Source organism: Phoca vitulina, unplaced genomic scaffold (genome assembly GCF_004348235.1).
Source record: "Phoca vitulina isolate PV1807 unplaced genomic scaffold, GSC_HSeal_1.0 scaffold4, whole genome shotgun sequence".
In the NCBI taxonomy this organism is placed as follows: Eukaryota; Metazoa; Chordata; class Mammalia; order Carnivora; family Phocidae; genus Phoca; species Phoca vitulina.
In genome coordinates, this window is record NW_022589707.1 from 29236149 (window position 1) to 29263885 (window position 27737).

The 27737-nt window shown below is 37.1% G+C and overlaps 1 protein-coding gene across 1 annotated transcript in view; it reads left to right on the forward strand.

The window, feature by feature from the left end:
• The first annotated feature begins 22013 nt into the window (after positions 1-22013).
• BMT2 (base methyltransferase of 25S rRNA 2 homolog) overlaps positions 22014-27737 on the forward strand; it is a 94087-nt gene continuing 88363 nt past the window's right edge. Inside the window, exon 1 of the mRNA XM_032401739.1 lies at positions 22014-22328. Within this exon, the coding sequence (XP_032257630.1) occupies positions 22169-22328 (160 nt within the window). The 5' untranslated portion in view covers positions 22014-22168. The remainder of the gene's footprint in view (positions 22329-27737) is intronic.

Consider the following 27737-nt stretch of genomic DNA (forward strand, 5'->3'; position numbering starts at 1 on the left):
AATATACAATTTAATCATGGCATTGATGTGGGTCTTTATACTTCTTTAGCAAGCTTACAGAGTTGTCTACCTCACCCTTCCTGTGTCATCTGAGATCACTATTGTATTCCTAATTCTCTACCCATTAAGCCTCTTTGTCAGGTGTATTATCATATGGACATATGCTAACAGCTCTGACACAATCTGCTGACTGCAAAATATTCTGAATTCAGTCAAAATAGAGTCCTTTATAATGTAAGTTTCTCTATTTTCATTCCAGTTGTCCAAATTTAGCAATATCAGCCTACCTGTATTATCTGAAATAATATTGCACATTTGGACAAGATTACTTTCTTGCCAGTTTTACTTTTTGAGTGCGTCACTTTATAATTTCCTGTAAAAAATTTAAGACATCTAATCCTTTGTATCATTTGTTAATCAACTCTTGGAATTTCATCCCCTTTAGATCTAGTTAAAAAGATGTTTTTATTTAAAGTCCAATGTAATCTCAAGAATAATTCACATAAGGGGCACCTGGCTGGTTCAGTTGGTTGAACATCCGACTCTTGGTTTCAGCTCAGGTCATGATCTCAAGGTCGTGGGACCAAGCCCTGAGTGCTCAGCAGGGAGTCTGCTTGAGATTCTCCCTTTCCCTCTGCCCTTCCCCCAGCTTGCACATGCACTCTCTCTCTAAAATAAATAAATAAACCTTAAAAAAAATAGTTCACATAAATTTGAATACCCTGTATTCAGTCTCTGTAAAGCTAAATCTTCTGTGTACTTGATGGATGATTTCAGTCTTGGTATCACTCTAGCATTACACATTTAAAAGATACTCAGAATTTCTCATTCTCATATGATCTTTCCCTATGTCCTCTAACAAAACTCTAACTCAAAACATTAATATTACATTCTTTGAACCTCAAAAAGATGCCACCTTCTACATTGTGAATTAACTCTTTGGTTAGGAAAAAACTACCAACCAAATTTAATTCTTTTCATCTGGAATTAGTTCACTCCACATCTTGCCATGAATTGTGCACATGCTCTCAGATCACATGATATCTGTGAAAACAGAGGCTTAACAATTATTAGAAACACAAAATCTGCTGAAGATCTGAGACATCTGGCTCAATATCCTATTTTTAGAGGTAAACTGTGTTTCAGAAAAATTTAGTAAGTTGCTCAGTTACCCCGAAAGTTAGTGTCAAGGTTGAATCCAGAACCCAGACTTCCTGACTTCCCTGGGCCATTTCTCCCCAAGGATACTACACCACTTCCTCATTCAATTGTCTGATTCATTAAGGTTTTTTTCTGAAACAGTCTGGAAAAGCCAACATTTCAGCAGCAAAGTCTGGTAAAATAAAATCTAGATGGAAATTTCAAGCTCCTTTGTTTAGATCTAGATAAATGCCTTAAGGAAGAGAAAAATTAACTCTTTGACATTTTTAACAACAAAATCAACAACAAAAATCTTATCTCTTTTATACTTTCTCTTTTATATTCCCAGATTACAGTTTCTTACTTGTCTTTGATCTCTGTGAGATCATCATATAAAATTAGGAACGCTTAAGATCTTGCTCTGACTGAGCCATTCCTGAATCATCTTTTCCTTTCTTTCTTTTTTTTTAAACTATTGAAGTAAATTTCCCATGTGGTACTTCTCATCTCCATGACTTATTTTATAACTAGAAGTTTGTACTTCTTAATGCCCTTCACGTATTTTGCACACATCTCTGCATCCACCTCTCCTCTGGCAACCACCAGTTTCTTCTCTGAGGTTAAAAGTCTGGTTTGTTGTTGTTTATTTTATTTTTTAGATTCCACATATAAGTGAAATCATATGATACTTGTCTTTCTGTCTGACCTATTTCATTTACCATCATGGAGTTAACACAATCCCAGATTCCAAGATATACTACAAAGCTATAATAATCAAAACAGTATGGTAGTGGGACGCCTGGGTGGCTCAGTTGGTTAAGCGACTGCCTTCGGCTCAGGTCATGATACTGGAGTCCCTGGATTGAGTCCCGCATCGGGCTCCCTGCTCGGCAGGGAGTCTGCTTCTCCCTCTGACCCTCCTCCCTCTCATGCTCTCTGTCTCTCATTCTCTCTCTCTCAAATAAATAAATAAAATCTTTAAAAAAAAAAAACAAAAACAAAAAAACAAAAAAAACAGTATGGTAGTGGCACAAAAATACACACATAGATGAATGGAACAGAATAAAAAAGACCAGAAATAAGGCCACACTTATATGGTCAATTAATCTTCAACAAAGGACACAAGCATATGCAATGGGGAAAAAGAGTTTCTTCAACAAATGTTGTAGGGAAAACTGGTAAGCTAAATGCAAAAGAATGAAACTGGACCACTTTGTCACACCATACACAAAAATAAACTCAAAATGGATTATAGACCTATATGTGAGATCTGAAGCCATGAAACTCCCAAAAGAAAACAGGCAGTAAACTCAGACATCAGCTTTAGCAGCATCTTTATGGATATATCTCCTTAGGCAAGGGAACAAAAGCAAAAATGAACTATTGGGACTACACCCAAAACATCCTTTCACAGGTCATTCTTTGAATAATAATTTTGCTTCTAACGCTAAAACTGTTGACTTCCTTCCCTATCCTTTTTTTCAACTTTACATGAATTATGGAAGAACAAACAGGTCCATAAATAAGTGAGACCATAAAGTGGATTCTTCCATCTCAAAACCAAGATAATTTTTCAGTTTGGTACGCTCAATACTTTCTGGTAATTGCCAAAGAACCTGAAGAGTACTGCATCCAAATGAATAGCTGACTCCATAGGATCAGAAAGTATGGTGATAGTATGATGTATGTTACCCAGCAAAAGCAAGGGTTTTATATCTACCAAATTATGTATGAAATCTAACATCTGTTAGAGCCATGCAAGGTGCAAAATAACTTAGTTAAGTTATACAATAACTTAGAAAAGTCTAAATATTGTTGAATGTTGCTGATTAAATTTTAAAAGATTTAGCTTGGCATTTTTTTTTGTTTTGTTTTCTTTGCCCATATGTTTTGTATGGAGCTTTTTAGTATCCCTCTCTAAAACTCAAGGTATTTCTGCTATCCAATCTGCACTGTCAATGAAATCCCATTTCTCACTCTTAGCTCTCATTTTGTACTCTCATAGTGTAGTTTTTTTTTAATTCAAGTACCAGAAACAAACATTTACCATTTGCAAACAGAGGGCTCTTTCTGAGTTTCTACATACATGGGACATGCTATGCTTAGAGAAATGATTACCAAAGAGGCATGTTTACCTCTGAATTGAGATATGGGGAAATAAAAGATGATTTAAAATGTTTTATCACTTCTTTGGGGAATCTCTGTAATCAGCTTCTATGAACCTTTCTTCATCTATAAAATAGGGGTGCTGGGGCGCTTGGGTAGGCAGTTAAGTGTTTGCCTTTGGCTCAGGTCATGATCCCAGGGTCTTGGGATCGAGTCATGCATTGGACTCCTTGCTCAGTGGGGAGTCTACTTCTCCCTCTGTGCTTTCCCTCTCTCTCTCTCTCTCAAATAAATAAATAAATAAAATCTTTAAAAAAATAAAAATAAAACAGGGATGCTAAAGTATATAATCTAAAACCTAAGATTTAAGTACCCATTTATGGCATTCCATGGTCATATTATCAGATAATAATGTGGCCTAGCAACTTGTTAGCCAGCAAATGCATCTCCCCTTTCACCCTGCATACCTAAACTCAGGTTTTCAATGAACATCACTTCCTATAGGCCTATAAAGGCCTAGTTATGAGATTTTTTTCCACTAGGGTGGCAGGGCTACTGAAGAAATGAAGCCATGGTCTCTTTAATTATAAAATCACAACACGTGATACATGGACATTGTGGTGAACCCAATCAACTTACTAGAAAACATTTAGGATTTTAAAGATGAAATAAGATAACCATTCTATGAAGCTGCAGTTGTCTAATACATTCAAATTTCCCCCCTTTCCCCTTAGATTTAAAACTATTTCCTTTGTGTTGCTATAACTGCGTTAAAAACGGACAATAAGTCAGCATTATGCTACACCATATAATAAAGCACTGAGTAAGTACAATATCATACCTTGCTATTATGCTATTATAGAATTCTATAAAATCAATTATAATGTTGGGTTATAGAGTCTAGTGATAGAATGGGACTTTTGTTTTGTTTTGTTTTGTTTTTTGGCTTGTTTGTTTAGTTAGCAACATTAGCAATATAGCCACGGGAACTAAACTGGAAAAACTAAAAACGTCCCCCGTTGTCAAAAGTAAACACAGGAACGATAGTGAAAGATTCCTTACTCTGTCTAATGTCTGGAGTTCAGTGATACCTACTTTGAAGAGAAACTTGAGTGGCACATTTGACATTATATGAAGCCAAAGTAAATTTGATGGCACATTTTGTTTTGTTTTGTTTTTAAGATTTTATTTATTTATTTGACAGAGAGAGAGAGAAAGACAGAGAAAGCGGCAGAGGGAGAAGGAGATGAGACTCCCCACTTAGCAGGGAGCCCAATACTGGGCTCGATCCCAGGACGCTGGGATCATGACCTGAGCCGAAGGCAGCCGCTTAACCCACTGAGTCATCCAGGCGCCCTGCTGGCACATTTTGAAATACGATGACTGAGATACTGCTTTTCGCTCTCAGGTTTTCCACATTTCTTGAGAATTTCTGAATCATTCAAGAAATCTTAAAAATCAAGTCCTATCTTACTTGTAAATATGAATGATCTCAAAATATAAAGAAGTGGGAGAGGAAGAGAAAATTTAAGGAAAAAATAGTATTCTCTGGTCAAAGAGTTCTAAATAGCTATTAGTTATAAACCTTAGTAATTAACATCAAAGGTTGAATAATGAATACTCAAGAAGATTTCAAATTTGATGCATTAGACTGCTCAAGCTGCCATAACAGAGTACCACAGATGGCATGGCTTAAACAACAGAAATTAATTTTCTCACAGAATTCCATGATCAAGGTGCTGGCAAATTCAGTTTCTGGTAAGAGCTCTATTCCTGGCTTGCAAAGAACCACATTCTCTCTGTGTCTTCACAGGGTCTTTCCTCTGTGTGGGTGGAGATTGAGAGACAAGAGAGAGTAAGACAGAGACAGAGGGCTCTGGTGTTTCTTCCCCTTCTTGTAAGGACACTTGGATGGGAGGACACCAGTCCTACCGGATTAAGGCCCCACCCCTACGATTTCATTTACTTAATTACTTTTTCAAAGGCCCTATCTTCAACTACAGTTGGGGGCTAGGGATTGAACACAAGAATTTTGTGGGGACAAAATTCAGTCCATAATACTTGATATCCATTGTAAATCCCTCAAAATATTGGTTTCTCTACTTTAGATCAAGTTAGAAATAATTGGCATAAGATGTTCATTAATTATGACAACCACAAGTTTATTCTTAATCAGCAGGAACATCTCCACAGTCTTATATTATGATTTTATCCTTTATCTCCAGGAAAGACAATATAGGAACATTATAACATAAGCAAATTGGCAAATTTATATTGAAATGAGAATTTGGCTACTCCCTTTTTTAAATAATCTCAGTTCCCTCTGCTATGACCATGCCTTCCATAATTCTTGTTTTTTCATGAAGAAGGATTATAAAAAGATAGCATTGATAGGGAAATTTGTCCTTATAATAATGGTAACAGTACTGTAGTATCAGAGTAGCTAGTACCAAACTAAATCTCTTATAGATATTTATTACAAACCCTGAAAATACACACACACACACACACACACACACACACACACACACACACACTATTTGAAGGCAAGTTATAGTGATCAAATGCAAGCAGGAACTAGGGAAGAATTCAACACTTGAAAGAAGAAGGAACTGGCACTCGATGAGATCCATATTTATACATTTCCCCCTGTGAGGATATGAAGCAATTAGAACATAAAGAGAAAGCCATAGTCTTACTTCCTTAAGTATCAGAAGGCAGAATTTGGGGCTCCCAAAGTAACTGAAAATTTAGGGGATAAATCCAGAAAAGAAAAGGCCATAGAGGTCCAAGCTCCAAAATCTTGATGCAAACTACCTTCAAACCCTTGGGGAGCCCCCAGATTGCATATATTTAGGACAGATACAAGGAGACCAGGAAAAAACAACAGCTAGAAGGTTAAAAGAAAAAAGTGAAACAAAGTGAGCAAGGAATCCAGCTGTTGACTACCTCATGAAAAATGGACTTTGGAGTTTGAGTCAAGTCAAAGTGAAATGCTATATAAACACTCAAGCTTTCCAGTGAAATCCCAGAACAATCATGATTGTTGATAAAAAGACTACTTTCTAGGAATAAATTGTATATCCTAAGACTAAGGGCAAAACTAATCCCTGATATTATTGGCAAAACCTTCCCTAACAAAGTATAAAAACCAAGCCTCCACAAGATCATGGTGATCAGCCAGTAACTAAATTGCCTGGTCACACAAAAATAAACATTTCCCTGAGAACTATAATGAAATCAAGAGTCTTTACAATGCATCATTTGCAATATCCAGTGTGCAATCATAAAGTACTAGACATGCCAAGAAACAAGAGTATAATCCTTAGTCAAAAGAAAAAAGACTTAATAGAAAGAGATCCCAAGTTGACCTAAGATGTTAAAATGAGCAGACAAGGACTTAAAAGAAATAATTATGAAGATGTTCATGACTTAAGAAAAAGATGATCAAAATGAGTCAACAATAGACAAATCTCATCAAAGAAAGGAAACAATATAAAAGAACCAAATGAAAATTTTATTTATTTATTTTTCAATTTTTTAAAGATTTATTTATTTGTTATAGAAAGAGACAGAAAGCACAGGGGCAGGGTGTACAGGGATAGAGGGAGAGGGAGAGAGAGAATCCCAAGCAGACTCCTTGTTGAGCGCGGAGCCTGACGTGGGTCTCCATCTCACGGCCCTAAGATCATGACCTGAGCTGAAATCAAGGGTCGGTTGCTTAACTGACTGAGCCACCAGGTGCCCCTGAAAATTTTAGAACAGAAAAGTTCAATAAGCATATGAAAAAACATTCAGCTCTATTAGTAATCAGGAAAATGCAAATTTCAAACACAATGAAATACTATTTCACAGCCTTAGAAATATCCAAAATTTAAAAGATGACAATATCAAATATTGGCAAGGATATAGAGCAACTGGAACTTTCAGATATTGCCAGTAGGAGTATACAATGATGCAGCCACTTTGGAAAAAAGTTTTGGCAGTTTTTTATAAAGTAAAATGTATACCTATCTTATGGCCTAGCATTTCCATTCCTAGGTATTTATTCAAGAGAAATTAAAACATATGTATACAAAAATACTTGAAAACAAATATTAGGGACACCTGGGTGGCTCAGTTGTTAAGTGTCTGCCTTCGGCTCAGTCAGGGTCTCAAGGTCGTGGTATCAAGTCCGCATAGGGCCCCTTGCTCAGCAGGGAGCCTGCTTCTCCCTCTGCCTGCCACTCCCCCTGCTTGTGCTCTCTCTCTGACAAATAAATAAAATCTTAAAAACAAAACAAAACAAAAAAATTGTTAATAGCAGAAACAACTCAAATGACCATCATTGGGTGAATAAACTAAGTATGATCTATTTACACAATAGAATACTACTCAACAATAGGAAAATAATATACTATTGTATAACATGAATAAATATGAAAGATGTTATGTCATTTGAAAGAAGCCAAACACAAAGGAGCACCTATTGCATGATTCCTTTCATATGAAGCTCAAGAACAGGAAAAATATCACTATAGTGATACAATCAAAACATCAATTACATGCGGCTAAGTGGAGACTAACTAGAAGGGGCAAAATGTAGCTTTCTAGAGTGATGAAAATGTTCCCTATCTTGTTTGAATTAATGCTTACATGAATGTATTCATCTGTTGTAACTCACCAGATTGTAAATATATTTTACCTCAAAAAAAAAAATGGTATCAGAAAGTATCTATAGATCCCTTATAAAATTTAAATTTTTCAACACCATTAGAGAATATGGACCAATTGCATATATTTATTCTCCATGAAAATTTATCACTATATATAGTTCTCCATGCAATAAAATATAAATACTAAATATAGAAAACAATGACAATACAAAAAAAAAAAGGAACGAGAAATTTTCCAATCTTACAAAACAGTGTTTACTTGGGAAAAGGAAACTACCAAAGATATTTTCTGTTCCTTGTTAAAAATTCTTTTTGCCTTCAAGACCCAAATTTACATTCTAAGTGGAAGAGAATTCAAATTTGTCCACTCCTTTGGAATGGATTCTGTGCCTAGTGAGGCAGAATAAATCCCTATAACTTGGCATTTTATGCATATTTTATTACATATTCATTTATCCTAAAATCTTCTAAGTTAAAAAGCAAATACTGTAGTGACACACTGAGAACTAACACACACTGATAGGAAAAGTTGTCACTAGAGATGCATGGTTAAAAAAAAAAAAAGGATGTGTCATCCTAAAACAATGGTCCTCAACCCTAGCTGTACATTACATTGGAATTAGCTAGGCAGATTTTTAAATACTGTATACCAAGCCTCATTAACTAAAGCAGAATATTTGAGGTACTATTCTCACTGAAATATGAACTTCATGAAGACAGGTTTCTTTTTTCTACTTTGTTCATTCTTATATCGCCAGAGCTCAGAAAAGTGCCTGGCACATAATAGGCTCTCAAAATTTGATGAATGAATGAATGAATGACAAATTAGTTATTACAAGTCAAGGAACAATTTTGGTCTTGTATATAATGGCAGAATTCCTCTAGATGATGCACAGCACAGCAGTGCAAAGCAGTTATTTTACCAAAAAATGTTTGATGATTTGCATTAATTTTAGCTAAAAATTATTAAGTATTTATCATGCATTTCCTATGGGTCAGGAATTATGCTCAGAGTATGGTATATAAGTGTGAATAAAACACGGTCCTGCATTTGAGAAGCTCCCAATCTATTAGGGATTAGTGGTGAAGAGAAAGTCTAGCAAGTAAACATTCATTAACTTATTCATTAATTCAACATCCATTCCTTAAACTCTTACTGTGTGCCATGCACATATGTGCAAGCGTATGTAGTGGCAAATATGGCAAATGTGATACCTGTCCTCAAGGAGCGTACTGTCTAGTGAGGGAGAAAGATAATAAACAAAGAAATAATTTGTGATAAATATTATGAAGGAAATTATTATAATGTTGTGATAAAGAATTTTGGTCAGATGGAGGGCACTATTTCGTATTGAATGGTCATAAAATACCTCTTTAGGGAGAAAATATTTGTGTTAAGACTTTACTGATGAGAAGAAGGCAAGAATGCAAAGAGCATAAAAGGTTTCTAGCAGAGGAAATAACATGTTCAAAATACTCAAGGTTGGAAAAATTTGGCATGGTCAAGAGCCCAAAAGAATCCAATGGCTGGAGCATAAATAGAAAGTAGAACAAGTTGAAAGTGGAAAAAATAGGAATAATTCAGTAAGAAGTATTAAATTCACAGCCTGGTAGCCTATGGTAGAGAGTTTGGATTTTATTCTAAGTGCAATATGAATCTATTAAATGATTTTCATCAAAAAAATGGCATGATTATATATATATGCATAAAAATATATATGATTATTCCTTTTTCTAAATGTAAAATAGATTTCTCAGCCTGTTTACTTCTTCTTCATTTCCCAATATTAAAATATAGTGACCCCATAGCTCATAAGTATACTTTTTATAGGAGGGAGAGTGATTGGCCCAGTTCAGGTGTCTGTTCCTGTTTCAATCAAATGTGCCTGGAGAGTGGGGAGTCATTTGGAATAAATATGGCTTCCGAAGGCTAGAAGCCAAAGCTGGTGTATTAAAGTAAGAATATGTAGTCTGTGACCTGCTGAATGAGGAGGCACAAACCACCCACACAGAGTTGGCTGGTAGCTTCCTCAGCATCCAAACTCCTACTTTGGGAAAGTGCAAAACCTGGGCTTGTTTTGATTGAAAGCAAAGTTTCAGTACACCCACACATAAGAAACATAAGAAGTAAAGTCACAAGATTTGTTTTTTACAAATTCCAGAAATGGGGGGGGGGGGGCTGCCATGATGGGGGGAAGGGCAGACCTCCATTCCAGGTCATGAGTGAGAAAGAGGTAGAGAGCAGGGTAGCAAACATCTATTACTTACAAGGTATTTGGGGTGGAGATCACTAACTTCTGGGGGGCTTTCCTCTAAATGGTACAACAGGAAAGCAAAGCAAGAACTTTCAGCAGAAATCCTAAACTCACATCCTATTTAAATGTCCAGACTCTGGGTGTGAGGAGGGTTGTCATTCTGTAAAATGCCAAGGCAGCCACTCAGAAAAAAAAAGTTGTTTTTCAGAAGTTTCAAAAACTCAGAAAACCAAAAATTTTTCTTATCACGGGGATCCACTTCTGTGGATCAGCATTCAAACTCATAAAAGATAATTTTTTTAGAAGTTAAGCAGGCAGCTCTCAAACCATGAAGACACAGGAAGATTTTTAAAAAAAACATTGAAGTAATATGATCAAACTCATCATTTAAAAAGTAACTCCAGCAGCAACATAAAGAATAGATAGGGAATAGAGACTATCAGATTCAGAGAGGTAAGTCCATTTAGGAAACCACTAAGAAAAATTGCAAGTAAAAAACAATAAGAACCTGGATTGGGACAGCAATAGCAGTCATGGAAAAGCATAGACAGATACCAGACACACTTCAGAGGTTGAATGGACCAGACTTAAACACAGGGAGTGAGGAAAGGTGAAAAAGAAAAGATTATTCCAAGATTTCAATAGATTACAATAGAGTAAATAGGATTGCTGATAATGGAAAACAGGAAAAGAAACAAACAAAAAAGTTTTGAGGGGGAAATATCAAGCATGAGCAGTTACTGTAAATCCAAAGACAGATTGAAACCTCAAGAAACAGTTGAGAAATCGGTGTTTGAGAAGAATATAGGTAATAGGACTTTAGGATTGCAGGCAGTCATTTGGGAAGATGATGTGAGGTGATTCCCTTGGAAAACTCCAGCAGCTGAGTTGGAACAAGGAAAAAATATGAAGAGTGATCAGGGCCATATAGGAAGAATAAGAGATAAGCATGGCTTTGAAGTCAAGAAAGAGCTTTACAAGGAGGAAACAATCATCAATATCAAATTTTGTTAAGAGGAAAAGTAGGCTGAGAGGCGAAAAGAGGCTAGTGTACTTGACAATCATATCATTGCTGACCTTCTCAGAGCAATTTCAGCAGAGTGGAGTTGGAGGCCAGATTGTGGTGGATTGAGAAGCCACTGAGAGAAGAGGAAGTAGAAGCAGTACTTATGACCTGCTATTCCCAAAAGTTGTGTATAAACTCGTATACATATCAGTGTATAATGACTTATGCTATTAAAACTTATTTTATCACAGTGTTGGGTTGGACTAAAACAAAATTATTGACAAAGCTCCTGAATGAAGCATGGATTCCTAACTCTCAGATATCTAGAGATCACCTTATTTTTAGGTGAGATAATTCTGTGGCATGTTAGAGAGGTAGATCCAATGATATTGTATCTCATCTTTATTTTCATTGGTTTTCATGGCACTGTCTTTAATGATTTCTTCCACCATCATTCCTTTTTACTCCATCTCAGCTCTCAGATACATGACCTTTTTGCCAATCTCATTAATGCTTTGCTTATTTTCTCAAGTTTCCCATCTACTGGGATAATTGCTTCCTACACAAAACCCAGTCTCCTATTAACTGGCTCATTACCTTAAGTTAAAAGTTCAGAAACTTCTTCAAACTTAAATCACTGCAGTGTCCTGAAAAGAAAACTACTTTGAAGATGCTGATGTGTCTGTAAGTGGAGACATTTTTTGGATTTAAATTTGGATTTATTTAAATTAATGTTTCATAAATTCGACATATTCCATTTCAAGTTTCTGTTTGCACCTGTTTTCCTCTCTCATTGCAATGGTACATTTATTACTCTCCGAGTCACAACAGTGGCAAACATACAGAGCAGTAGAGTATGAAATGAGTTAATAGCTGTGTTGATAGAGCTAATGTAGTTCAGAAAAGGAATACTATTAAAGTTCCTCTAGTTCTCTCTCCAGTCGAAGATAATTAAGTTTATAAACATTTATACTCATTATTTCCATGCTAACTAGTTTTATCTTTGCATTTTCTAGACTTACCTCACTGATGCTGAACATCCTAAAAAGCCTTTACTTCTTTGGATCAATGAAAAAAGATCAAGAGATATGAAGCGAAAAAAAAAAAAGATTTAAAAAAATATAATAAAATAAATGATCTGAATTCATTATACCTAGAATAATTTAAATTCTTCTTTGGTAGTATAGGTAAACTCTTCTCAAATACACTTTTAAAAGCATCTATGTAAGTTCAAGATATGCATCACTTCAAATGGAATAATATCTTCTAAAAAAGAACTAAAATGCCCTAGTGTACACCTGCCTTCCCTATCAGCATTTAATTAGCACATACTAGATGGTGGGCGCTGGCACAGAGATACAGACCGTGGTTTGTGTCCTCAAGAACCATACCATGGGTTGAGGACATAGGACAGGCCATTCGTAGGCAAGTAAATGATAATATAAAATAGCACATTTTCAGTGAGAAATGAGTAGTGCAGATACTAAGAGCTATCGGGTTTCAAAAGGAAAGAGCTACCATATCAATATGGAATAATTAAAAAAGGTTTCATGAAGGAAGTGCTCCTTGTGCTGGATCGTGGAGGAAGTATAAGAGGTGGGTTAGCAAAAAGGCCTGGGGAAGAGAGTAGAGGTAGAGGAGACAATTTTGATGAACCAAAGGAGTGGTAGAACTGCTTAGATTTGTTAGGCGAGTCTGGCCACAAAAAGGCCAGAAGTGTCTTGCGCTCTGGGGGAAGTTAGTGAACTTTCACGCTGTAAGTGAACATTCCATGCTGTAAGAAGCCCAACCTAAGGAGCCTATGTGGAGAGGTGAGGTAGAGAGCTGAGGCTATTTGACTGAAATAGGAAGGCACCAACGTGCCAGCAATGTGAGTGAGACCATCTTGGAAGTGGTCTTCTAGGACTGGTTGAGTTACCCACCTGATACCATTACCGAGCCCTGCCTAAATTTCAGAAATTTGAGCAAATAAATGATTGATACTGTTTTAAATCACAAAATTTTGGTGTGAATAACTGCCTTTTTTCTTCAGCTGGGTTAAAAGTGTGACATAAGCAAAGTTTATCCGTGAGGACATCTTGCTTCACTATTATTTACATTCCCAACTTTGTCTTCTCTTCCACTTTACCATAAGTATTTATCCTTAAAATCCATGTCGTATAATGACTGGTTAACTTATTTTTTATAAAAAGTTCAAAGTGTCCCTTTTAATGTTATTAATCTTTTAACAAAGTAAGATAGGAATATCTTTAAGATGCAAGTGCTGAAAGAATGGGGAGTAGGGGTCGGTATGTAATAAAGAAGAAAGAAAAAAATGTGTAAAATCACCATATAGGAACCTATAACACCCCATTTAAGCTATATTCCTGCAAGTTACCTAGCTCACAATTTTTCCTTGCTTACTTTCTCTACTTAAAAGTACCATGTCACTTATTGTAGTGGGGTTTTTTTGTTTGTTTTTATTTTTAAGATTTTATTTTTAAGTAATCTTTACATTCAGCATGGGACTTGAACCTACAATACTGAGATCAAGAGTCGCATGTGCTACTGACTGAGCCAGCCAGGTGCTCCAGGTAGTTTCTTTCAATTGATAAAAGTTAATCACTATCTCATATGCCAGTTTATTATAGGCTAAGATCAACTTGGCAGATAACTATTTCTAAATAACTAACAAATGCCTTTCTCCATCTGATGCTTTTCCTCAAACATATAAAGTGAATCAGAGAATAAAACAAAAAATATATTTCTCTTCAACCAGTCTACCACTAGTTCTCTTTAACTGGTATGAAACCTCAATGGGAAATTTTCTTTAAAAAACATATTCTCCTACAATTAAGTAATATATTTTATTTTTTTAAAAGATTTTGTTTATTTATTTGACAGAGAGAGACACAGCGAGAGAGGGAACACAAGCAGGGGGAGTGGGAGAGGGAGAAGCAGGCTTCCTGCTGAGCAGGGAGCCTGATATGGGACTCGATCCCAGGACCCTGGGACCATGACCTGAGCCGAAGGCAGTCGCTTAACCAACTGAGCCACCTAGGCGCCCAAGTAACATATTTTAATCTAGCACAAAAATCTAAGTAATATTTGCAGTTCCTATAACTATCAACTATTTGGAGTTAGAACACATTAAGAATTTAAAACTTTGCTTATCATTTTCTGTTTCAGAGTCAAAGGCATTGGTAAGAGACTAATACTCAAAAATTATTTGTTATCTCTTTTATTTTTACATATCTTCTCAGTTACCAGAGAGTCCTTGTTATTTTCACACTAAGTTGATCACTTGGCTGATTTAGATAGCAAAAGAGGTAACCAGTCTGTACCAAATTTCCACTTACTTTCTTTTATAAATAGTAAAAAAATAGAATTTGATCTGTGTCCTCTTACTAGTAACTGTCAACTTTATAAAAATATAAACAATGTCGGGGCACCTGGGTGGCTCAGTCTGTTAAGCGTCCTACTTCGGCTCAGGTTATGATCCCAGGGTCCTGGGTTCCAGCCCCGCATCGGGCTCCCTGCTCCATGGGGAGCCCGCTTCTCCCTCTCCCACTCTCCATGCTTGTCCTCGCTCTCTCTGTCAAATAAATAAAATAAAATCTTTAAAATATATATATATTTAATGTCTTTTTTTTTTTCACTGAAGCCACAATACCTAGCAGAAGGTCTGGCATATAATAGATGCTAAATTTATTATTTTTAACAGCTTTATTGAGGTATAATAAATATATAATAAAATGTATACATATAAAGTGTACCATTTGATAAATTTAGACTCAAAAAACCATTACCAAAACCAAGATAAAAACATATCCGTTATACTCAAAAGTTTCCTCATGCCCCTTTTTAATCCCTCCTACCCACTTCTTCTTACCCCACCTCCATAACCTACTTATGTACATTTTGCCACTATAGACTAATTTGCATTTTCTAAAGTTTTATATAGGTAAGTACCATACAGTATATTATTGTTTTTTGTCTGACTTCTGACATTCAGCATTAATTATTTGAGATTAATTCATGTTGTCATATGAATCAACAGTTTATTTCTTATTATTGCTGACTACTATTCTATTGTATAGCTATGCCACAGTTTATCATTCCCATCTGTTGATAGACATTTGGGTTGTTTTCAGTTTGGGGCTGTTACAGATATAGCTACTGTAAACGTTTATATACACACACACACACACACACACACACACACACATATATAAAATGTATATATATATAGTTTCATTACTCTTGTGTAAATACTTAGGAGTGTGATGACTGAATCATATGGTAGGTGTATGTTTAACTTTTTGAGAGACTGCCAAACTGTTTTCCAAAATGGTTGTACCATTTAACATTTGCACCTCAACTGTATGAGAGTTCCCCTACCTCTGTGTTCCAGCCAGTACTTTGTATGGTCAGTCTTTTTAATTTAGACAGTCAAATAGGTGGGTATCTCATGTGCTTTTAATTTTTTTCCTAATAACTAATTTCCTAATGACTAAAAACTTTTTCATGTGCTTTTTGCTATCTGTACATCATCTTTAGGGAAGTGTTTCATATCTTCTTCCCCTTTGTGAAGGAAGGAAGTTATTTGTTTTCTTATTATGCAGTTTTGAGAGTTCTTTGCACATTCTGGATATAAGCCCTTTATGAGACATATGATTTCGAATGTTTTCTCCCACTCAGTGGCTTGTCTTTTGATTCCCTTAGCAGTGTCTTTTGAAGAGGAGCCAATTTTAGTTTTTGTGAAGTCCAAGTTATTAATTTTCTCTCTTGTGGGTTGTACTTTATGTCATCTCTAAAAGATATGTGCCTAACCCAAGGTCAAAAAGGTTTTCTTCCAGAACTTTTACAGTTTTAGGTTTTATATTTAGGTCCGTGTTCCATTTTGAGTTAATTTTCATATATGGCATGAGACTTGGGCTGAAGTTCTTTTTTTTTTGCATATAAATGTCCAATTGTTTCAGCATCATTTATTGAAAAGACTGTCCTTTCTCCGCTAAATGTCTTTGCAACTTTGTGAAAAAAATCGGTTGTCTATACAAGTGTGGGTCTATTCCTGAACGTCTCTCCTGTTCCATTGATCTACTTGTTTATCTTTACATTTTACATTGGGGCTCAGGACACTTAAACATATACTATACATATATAAATATAGACACTTATATGTAATTAGGACAAAAGTTCCACCAGACAATACTTACTTTCATTAAGTGCAATAATACATGGTGGTATTTTCAATTCTATTTTAGTTTTTAAAACTGGGGAGCACACTACATTGATTTTATGGTCCACTATTGAGTATTGGCCTAAAATTTGGAAAACATGACCAATTTAAAAGATCCCTTTCACCCTCCAAACCGCTATAATTCTGTGACTCACTTTAATTTTCAGAACACTTTGTGAGATGTACCTTGCCATATAGAGGTTACTCAGCTCCTTTTGAACACCATTTTTACATCCGGGAGATTTCCTCTGGCATGAATGCAGGCCCAGATAAGAGACTTAGACTCTGCTAACCATATTCTCTGGAGTGAACTGTCTATTCAGAAAAGTGCAAAACAAGAAGCAGAAGCTGCAGGGAATCTTTTGGTCTGTTAAGGGAGACCGTGGAGGTGTGGGTATTTTAGTATTACAGTGACTGAAGTTCCATCATTCAATGTCCAACATTTGCCCTGTATGCCAAGAAACAGAGCCAGTGGGGTTTGACCGGATAGAGGGCGCTGGGTCTGACTTAGGTGTTGATCCAAGCTGGGTAGTCTCCAAGTCTGCCACTTTGGTCTTTCTGGAGATTGGGGGCCACCTAATATCCTTTAATAATATTATGGTTTTGATTTTAATTTTTCTGATGATTAATGATGTTGAGCACCTTCTCATGTATCTGTTGCCCATTTGTATGTCTTTCAGGATAAACAAGTAAAATGTATTACTTAAAAAAATGTATTTCTTACTGTGTGTCATGGTAAAAAAGAATATTGAAAAACACAAGTCAAATCTAACCTCTTCATTTAACATATAAAGAAGGAAAAATAAAGCTTAGAGAAATCAAGTGATTAATGCCCTGGTGGTTAATGAAAAGCTGAAATCAGGATGCAGAAAATCTCTTAGTCCTATGCTCCATTATAAGAACATCATCTATCACCTGGAAGAATACTTCACATTTTCTATGTAGATATCTTCCTATGTTAGTCCTGTTGTGAAAATTAAATGAATTTCATTAATTAATATATTAAAAAAATATTGTAAATTTTATCATTGCATTTGGAGTTAGGCACTAATTAATGGTTTTCACTTGCTCTAGTTAATACTGGTCTTAACACGATTCTGCATATTCTGGAAAGAGAGGTAAACTGTGCTATTTTAAAGATTTTTATGTTGGCAGATATGTTAAGAACTGCAGGGGAGACACTGGATAGTAGTTATAGATAAATTCTTTAAGAAAATAATTCTATTTTCAATAAATAGAAGGAATTTTAAAGTTGTAATCCACCATACTGAATGAAACATATCACTGAAAATATGTCTTTTCTTGCTAGTTCTCCACTATTATTTTAATTAATAGAGGTATTAATATTAAACTTACATTTATAAAATGTACAATGGTGTACCTCAATAGTATAAAAAGACTTGATGTCCCTTTTTATTATGGAAGATAGAGATATATTCCAAGCTGGCCAAATCTTTGGCTCATGGCTATTTAGAAATATAATTTTCAGAAATTCAGTTAAAATGAGGACTGGAAAAATAAAACCTAATTGTTTTTAAGACTTTGATAATAAAAAGGGTCAAAGAGGAATAAATGAAAACATAGTGGAGAATAAAAATAAATGATTAATGCTTTAGACCATCGAAAGAACTCCAATTCCTACCGTGTAGTCTTATCCCACCTACAGGAATACTCAATAAATAATGGAAAGTACACTTATGCAAAGTGTACCCAGAATCTTTCTATTCACTAACTCAGTGCCATCACCCAGATTTTGATATGGATTTTAAAATTTTACTTTTCATCACTAATATTTTCTGAACTCTCACTGAGAATAGAATGCACCTTATTTTTACATGTTGATCCTTATTGTCTATGGGAATTTGTTTCCCTTATAAAGAATATAACTGCAAACAAAGAAGACAGGTGTTTTTCTTGCCAAGGACATTTTTCCTATACTGAGTAGTTCTTTGACAGAGAAACTTACTATGACACACCAAATGTGCATGGGGAAGAGTGCAAGAGTTGGTCAGGTAAGGCAAAGAATGAGGATGAGAAATTTAGTTATCTGGGGTTTAGTGCAGTCATTAGAAAAAATGCCTCCTCCTCCCAGACTGGTTTATCCTGCTCAGTGAATACTGTTTTATTCCAACATCCCCTTTTCCACCAGCCGTTTAAAATAATAATGAGAGGGTGCCTAGGTGGCTCAGTCGGTAAAACATCTGCCTTTCGCTCAGATCATGATCCTAGAATTCTGGGATCGAGCCCCGCATCGGGCTCCCTGCTCAGGGGGAGCCTGCTTCTCCCTCTCTCTCTCTGCTGCTACCCGCTGCTTTCACTCTCTATCTCTCCCTCTCTTAAATAAATAAATAAAATCTTAAAAAAATAAAATAAAATAATGGGAGAATTTTTTAAAAATAAGATATTTACAGTAAATGAAATCCTGTCATCACATGGGAGGCAAAGGTGTTGATATTTTCCTGCACATAGGATATGCTTGTTGACTATGGCACTGAACATACTTCCTGCAGAGAACCCCTCTTAGCAGCAACTGGGACAAATATTTTACTAAATGGAAAATCCTATTACTATTCTTCTGCTACCTTAACAGATAGAAAGCTTTTTCCAATATTTCTAATCACACAAGAGGAAGGTTATAAACTTCCTTTTAAACTGTGGTCTACGGCCAGTTGCCATAATCCTCCTAAGAAAAGTCAGTATTGGTTATATTGGCCTTTACCCTATTTGAATTCATGCAAATTCAGAATAAAATCCAGCTTTCCAATTCCCTTCTCAAGGAAGTATGAAACCAAAAACACATTTAAAAAATGAAGCTCTTTAATTTGCTTGAAAAAATGACAACTAGAGAGTCTTGAATAAGTTCTTTTTATTTGGTCTTATATTAATATTCAATGTTAATATTATACCAACTAGAATAGCTAGTTAAAAAACAGCAGAAAAGTCCCACATGTTTCTTAAAAACAAAGACCTTTAAAAAATCTCATTAATGGTTTTGTCAATTGTAATACTTATATTTGATAAGGGTGCAGTGAAATAGACATTCATATATACTGCTTCAGGTGACATAAACTGCCACCCTTTCAGACAAGGCATTTGACAATATATATTAAAAACTTTAACATGTTTTAGTTAAAAATATGACTCATGTTTTAGTTAAAATTTTGACCCTTTGATTAAAAAATTTGACTTTTAGAAATTTAGCCTAGTAAAATGTGTAATTAAATAGATAAACATTTGTGTACAAGGGTGTTCATCACAGCATTATTTGGAACACCAAAAAACTGGAAACACCATAAATATACTATAGTTGGGAATTGGTTACTAAAGTGAAAGGCTATTCATATAACAGATTACCTTATGTCCATCAAAAATATACCATTTGAAATAAAGATATATATGCAAAGAAAAAAAATGTTAACAGTTGTTATCTCCAAGTGGTGGGTTTCCAGGTGACTTTTACTTTTCCCCTCAGCTTTCCTGAGATATAATTGACACCTAACATTGTGAGTATAAGGTGTACAACATCTTGACTTGATATTTTATAAAATGCAAAATGATTACCACTATCAAATTAGCTACCACCTCCATCCCATCATATATTTACCATTTCTTCTTTGTGATGAGAACACTTAAGATCTTCTCTCTCAGCAATTTTTTTTTATTTTTATTTTTTAAAGATTTTTATTTATTTATTTGACAGACACAGCGAGAAAGGGAACACAAGCAGGGGGAGTGGGAGAGGGAGGGAGAAGCAGGTTTCCCACAGAGCAGGGAGCCCGATGCGGGGCTCGATCCCAGGATGCCGGGATCATGACCTGAGCCGAAGGCAGACGCTTAACGACTGAGCCACTCAGGCGCCCCACAGCAATTTTATTTTACTCCCATCTGTATTTTCCAAATTTCCTTCAGTAAACATCTTTACTTTTAAAAAGGACTTTCGGTTAAGCATCTGCCTTTGGCTCAGGTCATGATCCCAGGGTCCTGCTCAACGGGGAGCCTGCTTCTCCCTCTCCCTCTGTTCGTGTGCGTTCTCTCTCTCTCTTTCTCGATCACTCTGTCTCTCAAATAAATAAAATCTTTAAAAAGAAATAAAAAGGACTTTAAAATTCATTTGCAAGTAGTAGCAGGGAGAGTTTGTTTTTTTAGTACAATTCAGTACAAATGAAATTTAATGCCCTCTTTACAATGGTTGTAACTTCCAAATATTTGCACCTCTTTTCACCTCCCATACATATTAAAATATATATGGAAAGAGCCTGAACAACTGTGTCATTAAAGCTTCTCTTTCTTCTCTAATGAAAAGCTCCCAAATAAGACCACCATAGCCTCAATTTATTACACATGTGTGTGTAACTTCATTATAATTAGTTCTTTTGAAGTTTATCTGTATTTGATCTGCCTCTACACTGTGCAGGTAGGAATACATCTTCCATCTTTATATTCCACCAGTCTTCTCCCTTCATTTCCCCCCTCCTGTTCTTCCTATGTTCTAGAGAGTGTGTACGGTGCTTTGCTCTTTAGAGTCTTCATTATTGAGAAGGTGGCATATAAAAGTTACATAACGCAAGCTTTATTTATATTCGTAAAATCATTGGTTAAAAAGTTTTTGCAACACTTTACAAACAACATCATGTAACCAACAACTGCAGTTCGGGGGTACTCTACAACCTAACACAATCCTTTAAGAGCTCTCAGCCTTTTGTTGAGCAGCCTCAACACCACTTCAAGAACTAATACAGTCTACATCTCTCTGGGGAGCAGGGACGGATATCAACAACCACACTCCCCGGGAATTTCCAGAGAGAAGGGCGACGAGGGGTGCAGGTGATGGTACAGGTTGCCAAACCCACTTAGGTACACTTCACATAGACTAACCCACCAAATTAAAGGACAGGTGGACACTCAAGCCAATTTTTAAAAGCACTCAGTTCTGACGCAAATTTAATCAGGGCACGCTCCCTGTGACACCCGGGCCACCACAAAAGTTCTTGAGGGCATGTGTTGAGGGTTCTCCATTTTTCCTTTTCTCTCCACTATCATCTTCTACTGCTTTTCTTGGCCTTCTCCGTTTCCCATTTCCTATGTCCTTCGCCCAGCTCTGGCACTGAAGGCATAACCACTGCCGGCCCGTGAATTAAGTCACCACTTGGTAGTCAGACCTCTCCTCGCGCCAATGAAAGCATCTCTGCTTGGGTCCCTTGAAATGTAAAATTCCTGTGCGTCGATTCATCTCAAAAGCGCTTCCCCGCGCTATGCAGCTAAAGAGAACCTATAAGTGACAAAGCACAGCAGGGGTTCAGGTAGAGGACTCAGGGGATGGAATGGCTGGAAGACGTGAACAGGATGGGCAGTAGAACCGAGCCCCAACGAAGCAAACTCAGACGCGCAAGCGCGCGGTTCACAGCGCCGGCGCACAGAATCTGGCGAGGGACGGGGAACAGAAAGGAGCTTTTGGGCCCAGCGCTCCCAATGCCTCAGCTCCCCTTAGCCCGCAAGCCCCGCCTCCTCCAGCTGCTCGCGGTCCCAAACAACCGGGTGCGCCGCCGGCGCTCTCCGTCCATTGGCCCTTAGCCTTTTCCGTTTCCGCCCAGCCCTCCACAGTCCACCAATCAGCTTGAGCGTTTGGGTAAGGGGCCACCTCCGAGGCCGACGCTTCGGCTCCTCTGCCTCCCCCGGCTGCTGCCTCCGCTGCTGCCTCCTCCTTCCCCACCTCCTCCGTCAGGCAGGCGTCTGCGGGGGCCCGAGGGGCGGCGGCGGCAGCGGCGGCGGCAGCGGCGGCAGCGATATGGAGCCGGAGGCCGGCGGCCGAAGCAGTGCTCGCAGGCACGGGGCTGGGCCCCCGAGCACTCCGCCGCCTCGGGAGCAGGAGCGGAAGCTGGAGCAGGAGAAGCTCTCCGGGGTGGTGAAGAGCGTCCACCGGCGGCTCCGCAAGAAGTACCGGGAAGGTAAACAGCGAGCTTGAGCGAGGGGGGAGGGGAGGCCTCATCGCCCCCAGCCCCTTGTCACCTCTCCCCTCCCCCAAGGGGCCACCATTACAACCTGAAGGAGCTGCACGTCAGCCCCTGCCAGTGCCGCTTTCCCAGGCCCGGACGCCCCCTTCTTGGTCGAGTCCTCAGTCGGCGTCAGGCGCGCTCTCCCGCCCCCTTTTCTTCGAGGGCCCTTCAGGAGAGTTCCAGGGCTGTGGAGGAACTGAGTCCCCACCCCTTCCAATCCCCTGTCCCCAGTCGGGGTGCTGAGATTGTTGTCACTACACACACAAACAAACGCACCTCCCAGAAGAGGCGGCGGTCGCTTGTCGCGAGAGACGTGAAGGTAAAACACGAAGGCAGGTAAAAGCCATTTGTGAAAGACAGATTGAAAGAAGCCTGAGTTGCCACTCTCTCCCTTGCGCTTGACCAGGCTGTTTGATTTGCTGCCCCGACAGACCCCTTGCCTGTGGGTTTAGCCAGGCAGTGCTGGAGCTTCCTCGCATTGGTTTCCAGGGCTGCGAAGTCAGCAGGCCTTCTAGCTGACTGGACTTCACCTTGTTAAAGGGGGGAGGGGCGCCATCCATACCCCCCACCCGCCATTCTTCAAAACCTTGATCTTACTGTTTATTTCGGTGGGGAAGGAAAAGATCTGGGGCAGGTTCTCAAAATACTGTTTAGCTTTGAATAGTCTGTGTAACCACCAAGCCTCCTAAGGACACAGATGCCAGTGAAGCTGGCCATCGCTGGGAACCTGTCCTATGGAAGATCTTAAGCAAAGGAAGAAGCCTTTAGTAGCTTTTGCTTCGCCTGAGGAGCGTTTATAGTTGGGGTCTACAGTTATCCTTGGTGTTTTTAAATATAGGCTTCTTTACAGAGCTATTTTATAGGTCACTTGACATTGAAAATTCCCAGTTTTTTCACACACTCAGGAGAAATTTCTTGAGTATCAAAATGAGGGATAACCTTCTACTTGTTCTCACTTTAGCTTAATTGCAAACTGAAAAGTCGGCAGTCTTCTAGTGTTAGTCTTATAGTGAGTTAAATTTAGGATTAGAAGCAAAATTTGTTACAGTGACATGTAATATCATGTTACTTTTGATTTACAAACACTTTTCAGTTACTGTAGAAAATTAAAAAGAAGTATCTTTTGTTCCTTTGAATGTAGTTGATGTGTTTCATTTTTCAAACTTTAAATTCAAAGTTCTCCTTTGGCAACTCAAGCCTAGCTTTTTAAATAGCTGTTTAAATAGTCATCCTCAAAGATGGCCTATAGTTACTGTTTAATAGGTAGCAATAGAAAGAGACTTATCAGGCATAGTTAAGATGTTGACATTTGTTTTTTAAAAGAACGCTTTAACCCCCAACCCACAATTTATTCAATAAAATGAGTAGTTGTTATGGCAACCATTGCATCATTCTTGATATTCAGAGAATGCACTTACATAATGGCATTCACTGTAGATTGGAGAAATCCACTGGAGAAATGAAGAAATAAATGGACACAATTTCCTTTAATTTATCATGCTATTTTGTAAAACTCTAAGCAAGTACATCTTTTTAAAGAAAAAGCTGACTAGCATATAATGGTTTCCATTTTTACCTTTTTATAATAATATTATTAATTTATTCATAAATGAAGAGGTTCCACTTAAATCAACACACTACTAATGTGTCATCATGTCTTCAAGTGCTGTTTTTACTTGATTAGTTCTCACATGTTGAAACATGTCTTTCAACTTGAATATTAACCAAGGGAACCTTTGTTTATAATGAGAATTGGTAGTTGGAAGTTACTAGAGCTAGAATAGATACATGTGGTTCATAAATGAATGATCTAGTGTGCTTCTGGGCAGGTAAAGTCCTGGCAGTCTGTAAACATTTGAGTGAGACTGTTCATTAGGCATTTTAATGCCCTGAATTCCATCAATGATCTAGATTTCTCTAGGCTTTATTTCAGTGATACACAAAGCCCCATCAGTGAACTAGCAAAGTAAAAGATCCTAAAGAGCATGCCCTTCCTACTTTTATTTCTGACTTGTAGGTCAAATCTTAATTGTGATTGGGCAGAAATCTGTGAAAAGGTGAAAAGGCCATCTGTGGAAAAGTCTAATTATGCACATAATCCGAAGAAAATAATTTTTAGTGTTTTCCTCTGAGGTTTTAGTATTATAATACTGGTGGTCCACAGTCTGCAAACATAGAAGTTCATTTGCAAGTCACCTGCGGTCATAAAATAATGATGTAAATGGAGCTTAGGTGCTAGGTCAGGTTATACAGGCCTATTTAAACAGTACCTGTAAGACCATCAATGATATAAACTACACACCTTTTATAACAGTATTCCTATCAGAAAATGCAGTGAAAATTCCAGCTTAGAATATTGGAATGTTAGACTAGAAGGAGCCTTAGCATTTATCATTGATTCCCAAATATGACTGATCAGTAGACTCATCTGGGTGCCATTTAGAAAATTCCTGTCTCTACCTTAGGTATATAGTTTTAGAATCCTTGTCACTGGGGCCTGGAAATTTGTCAGCCAGTTTTTGAAATGGGGATTTAAACTAGTTCGTTCCTTTTACACGTGAGTGTGCCAAATCCCCAAAATGCTGAAACAACTTGCTTAAAGTTTGGATAGTTCATCATTAGCACTGTACATATTTTATGGGCATAATGGTTTTTCTTCCCAATTGCACACCTAATGGTGACTCCACATGTTGGTGGAATAGGAGGGAAAATGGGAAGCAGAAGTTTGTGTTGGGTGTAAAGATGTAAATTGATGAGAATGGGGTAGTCCATGGGATAGGTATGATTAGTTGAGTTGGGACTATATGAGGTACGGGTTTTTGTGTGAGAAATGGCAGGAAAGGAAATAAATTAGGGTAGAATGAAGAATGTTCACTGGATAATAAGGACAGGAGTGAGCACTGGATAATGAGTATAGAGTTAGATAATGTAGTTTTCCCTTCCCTTATATCTGGTACTGAAATTGAAAATGAAGCAGGAATAACAATGAAAATAAGATTTTCCTGCTGTGGTAGAAAAAGATTTCTCTCCATCCTTCCCAGTCCATTTGTCCAACTGATGCTTGTTGATGGGGATGAGCAGGTTTGGGGTTGGGAGGGGTAGTGGATAGAATGGTAAAGACGAGCAGGTGGATTTAGTGCACTCCTTCTTTTACCACTTTTTTCCCTCTCTACTCTATTTACTACCTGTTCTCTGTCACCACTTAAAGATCCTTTGCCAATTTGTATAAAGTGAGAATTGGAGATAATGGTCAGTGTTGTAGGCAGTGCTGATTTATCTTAAGTAGTTACCAAGAGGAAATGGCAGAGAAATGTCTAGCAGTGGTGAGAAGAGGTGTTTGTAGTGTCAGCCATTTATAGCTAAGGGACAGTCTTTTAGATTGAGTTTATATAAATGGAAATATGCTTGCAGATACAGGTGTTTTCTGTCTTTGCTATTCAGAATTTTAAAAATAACACCACAAAAAGCTGTCTACAACTCATGATACATTTAAAATGTTTCTGGCCTCCCATCCTGGTTAGTACTTGGATGGGAGGCCAGAAACATTTTAAATGTATCATGAGTTGTAGACAGCTTTTTAATGAGAAACAGCTAGTTTTGCTTTCCAAACAGGGACTTCATTGTTTAATCCGATCTGCCTGATGAGTACATATCTAATTGAAAACTGAAGTAGAGCCATGTGTATTTTAAGTGTCTTTGTATGTTTTTTTCCATAATCCTAGTCACATAATCCTGTTCTTATAATGATTATTATTATGCTTGGCATCTCTTTTCCCAGACTTAAAGTTTTCAATGATGTAAAAATTCTGAGAAAATGTAAAGGCTACAGTTGTTAGAAATAAAAGTGTGATTTCCATTCCATTTAGTTTTGATTTTTTAACCCATCTGTGGATGTCTTTAGTAAATTTCATCAATTTATTCACTGAATTTATTCTCTATGCCAAAACAAATTAAAACAGTTCATCACATAAACCCATGCAGCTTATAAATCAATCAGAGAAAAGTAAAAATGCATAATAACCTGTTAACAGTGATATTCTCAAGGTCATGGGATTATGGGTGATCTTTATTGTAGTATCCTATATTAAAATCAATGTTAGTAATAGCAATGATGATATTATAAAAGCAGTTAAGACAGATGACTGATACTGAAGCACAAAAGGAGAACACAGGCTGTGTTGGTTCTGTAGACTAATTATGTTTCAAAGATAAAGAGTTGTGAGCAGCATATTAAGAAGCAACTACTAAATAGTCTAGTTGAGATGTTTAATTCTTATTGATTATTCAAATTCTTCATAGTTTGAGACAAAGGGTGAGCTAGAATAACAGTTTTGGATAGGCTGAAAAATACGTTTGTGATTGTTATTCTTTTGCAAACACCTCAAACAAGAGAATTGGCAGGGAGGGAAAATGTTGAATTAGAAATAATTTTAAACTAACACCAGAAGGTCTAAAAATGAAAGAATGAATGTAATGTTCGTGTTTTTCCTGAAACAAAGTTTTGAAATTGTTTTTAAAATTAGGATAACAGACTTTTTAATTGAAATTTCCTAACTTTTTTTTTCCTTCTATGGCCTTCAACACTACTTCAAAGTACTAACCAACTCCATGACCCCAAGAAACTTAGAACAGGTTTTCTTTTTTTTACATTTTTTAAAGTGAGGTTTTATTCTGTTTTCTTTACTTTTTTTTTTTTAGTCACGCTCATTCTGATATAGAATCAGAAAGTGTTGCTTTGTGATAGCATCTTTATTTAGTCAGCAGAATAAGTAAGGTGAAGACTGTCCACAGAAGGGCTTTGTTAACTTTGCGCAAGGAGAGTTGGAACTGCCGTTCTAGCAGGGAGAAAAAAATGAAAGGTTTAATAATTAGTAACACTAGGGCGCCTGGGTGGCTCAGTTGGTTAAGCGACTGCCTTCGGCTCAGGTCATGATCCTGGAGTCCCGGGATGGAGTCCCACATCGGGCTCCCTGCTCAGCAGGGGGTCTGCTTCTCCCTCTGCCCTCTTCCCTCTCGTGCTCTCTGTCTCTCATTCTCTCTCTCTCAAATAAATAAATAAAATCTTTAAAAAAAAAAAAAATAGTAACACTAAAAGAGAACATTGACTGATAAACAGTCATTTCAGTGAGAGGCACATGGTATATTAGCTATTTGATTTTGTTATTTTTAGTCATCTTTGTAGGGTTTGGTTTTTTTTTACATTTCAAAAGGTACAATAAAAATTAAGTAGATCCTTTTGATTGATGTAGATCCTTTTGATTGTTTTGTAGGGGGAAAAAACAATAAATGCAGTGGATCTTAGCCTTGGTTCCACATCAGTATCATCTGTGGAACTTTGTGGAACGTAGGCATATGTATGTA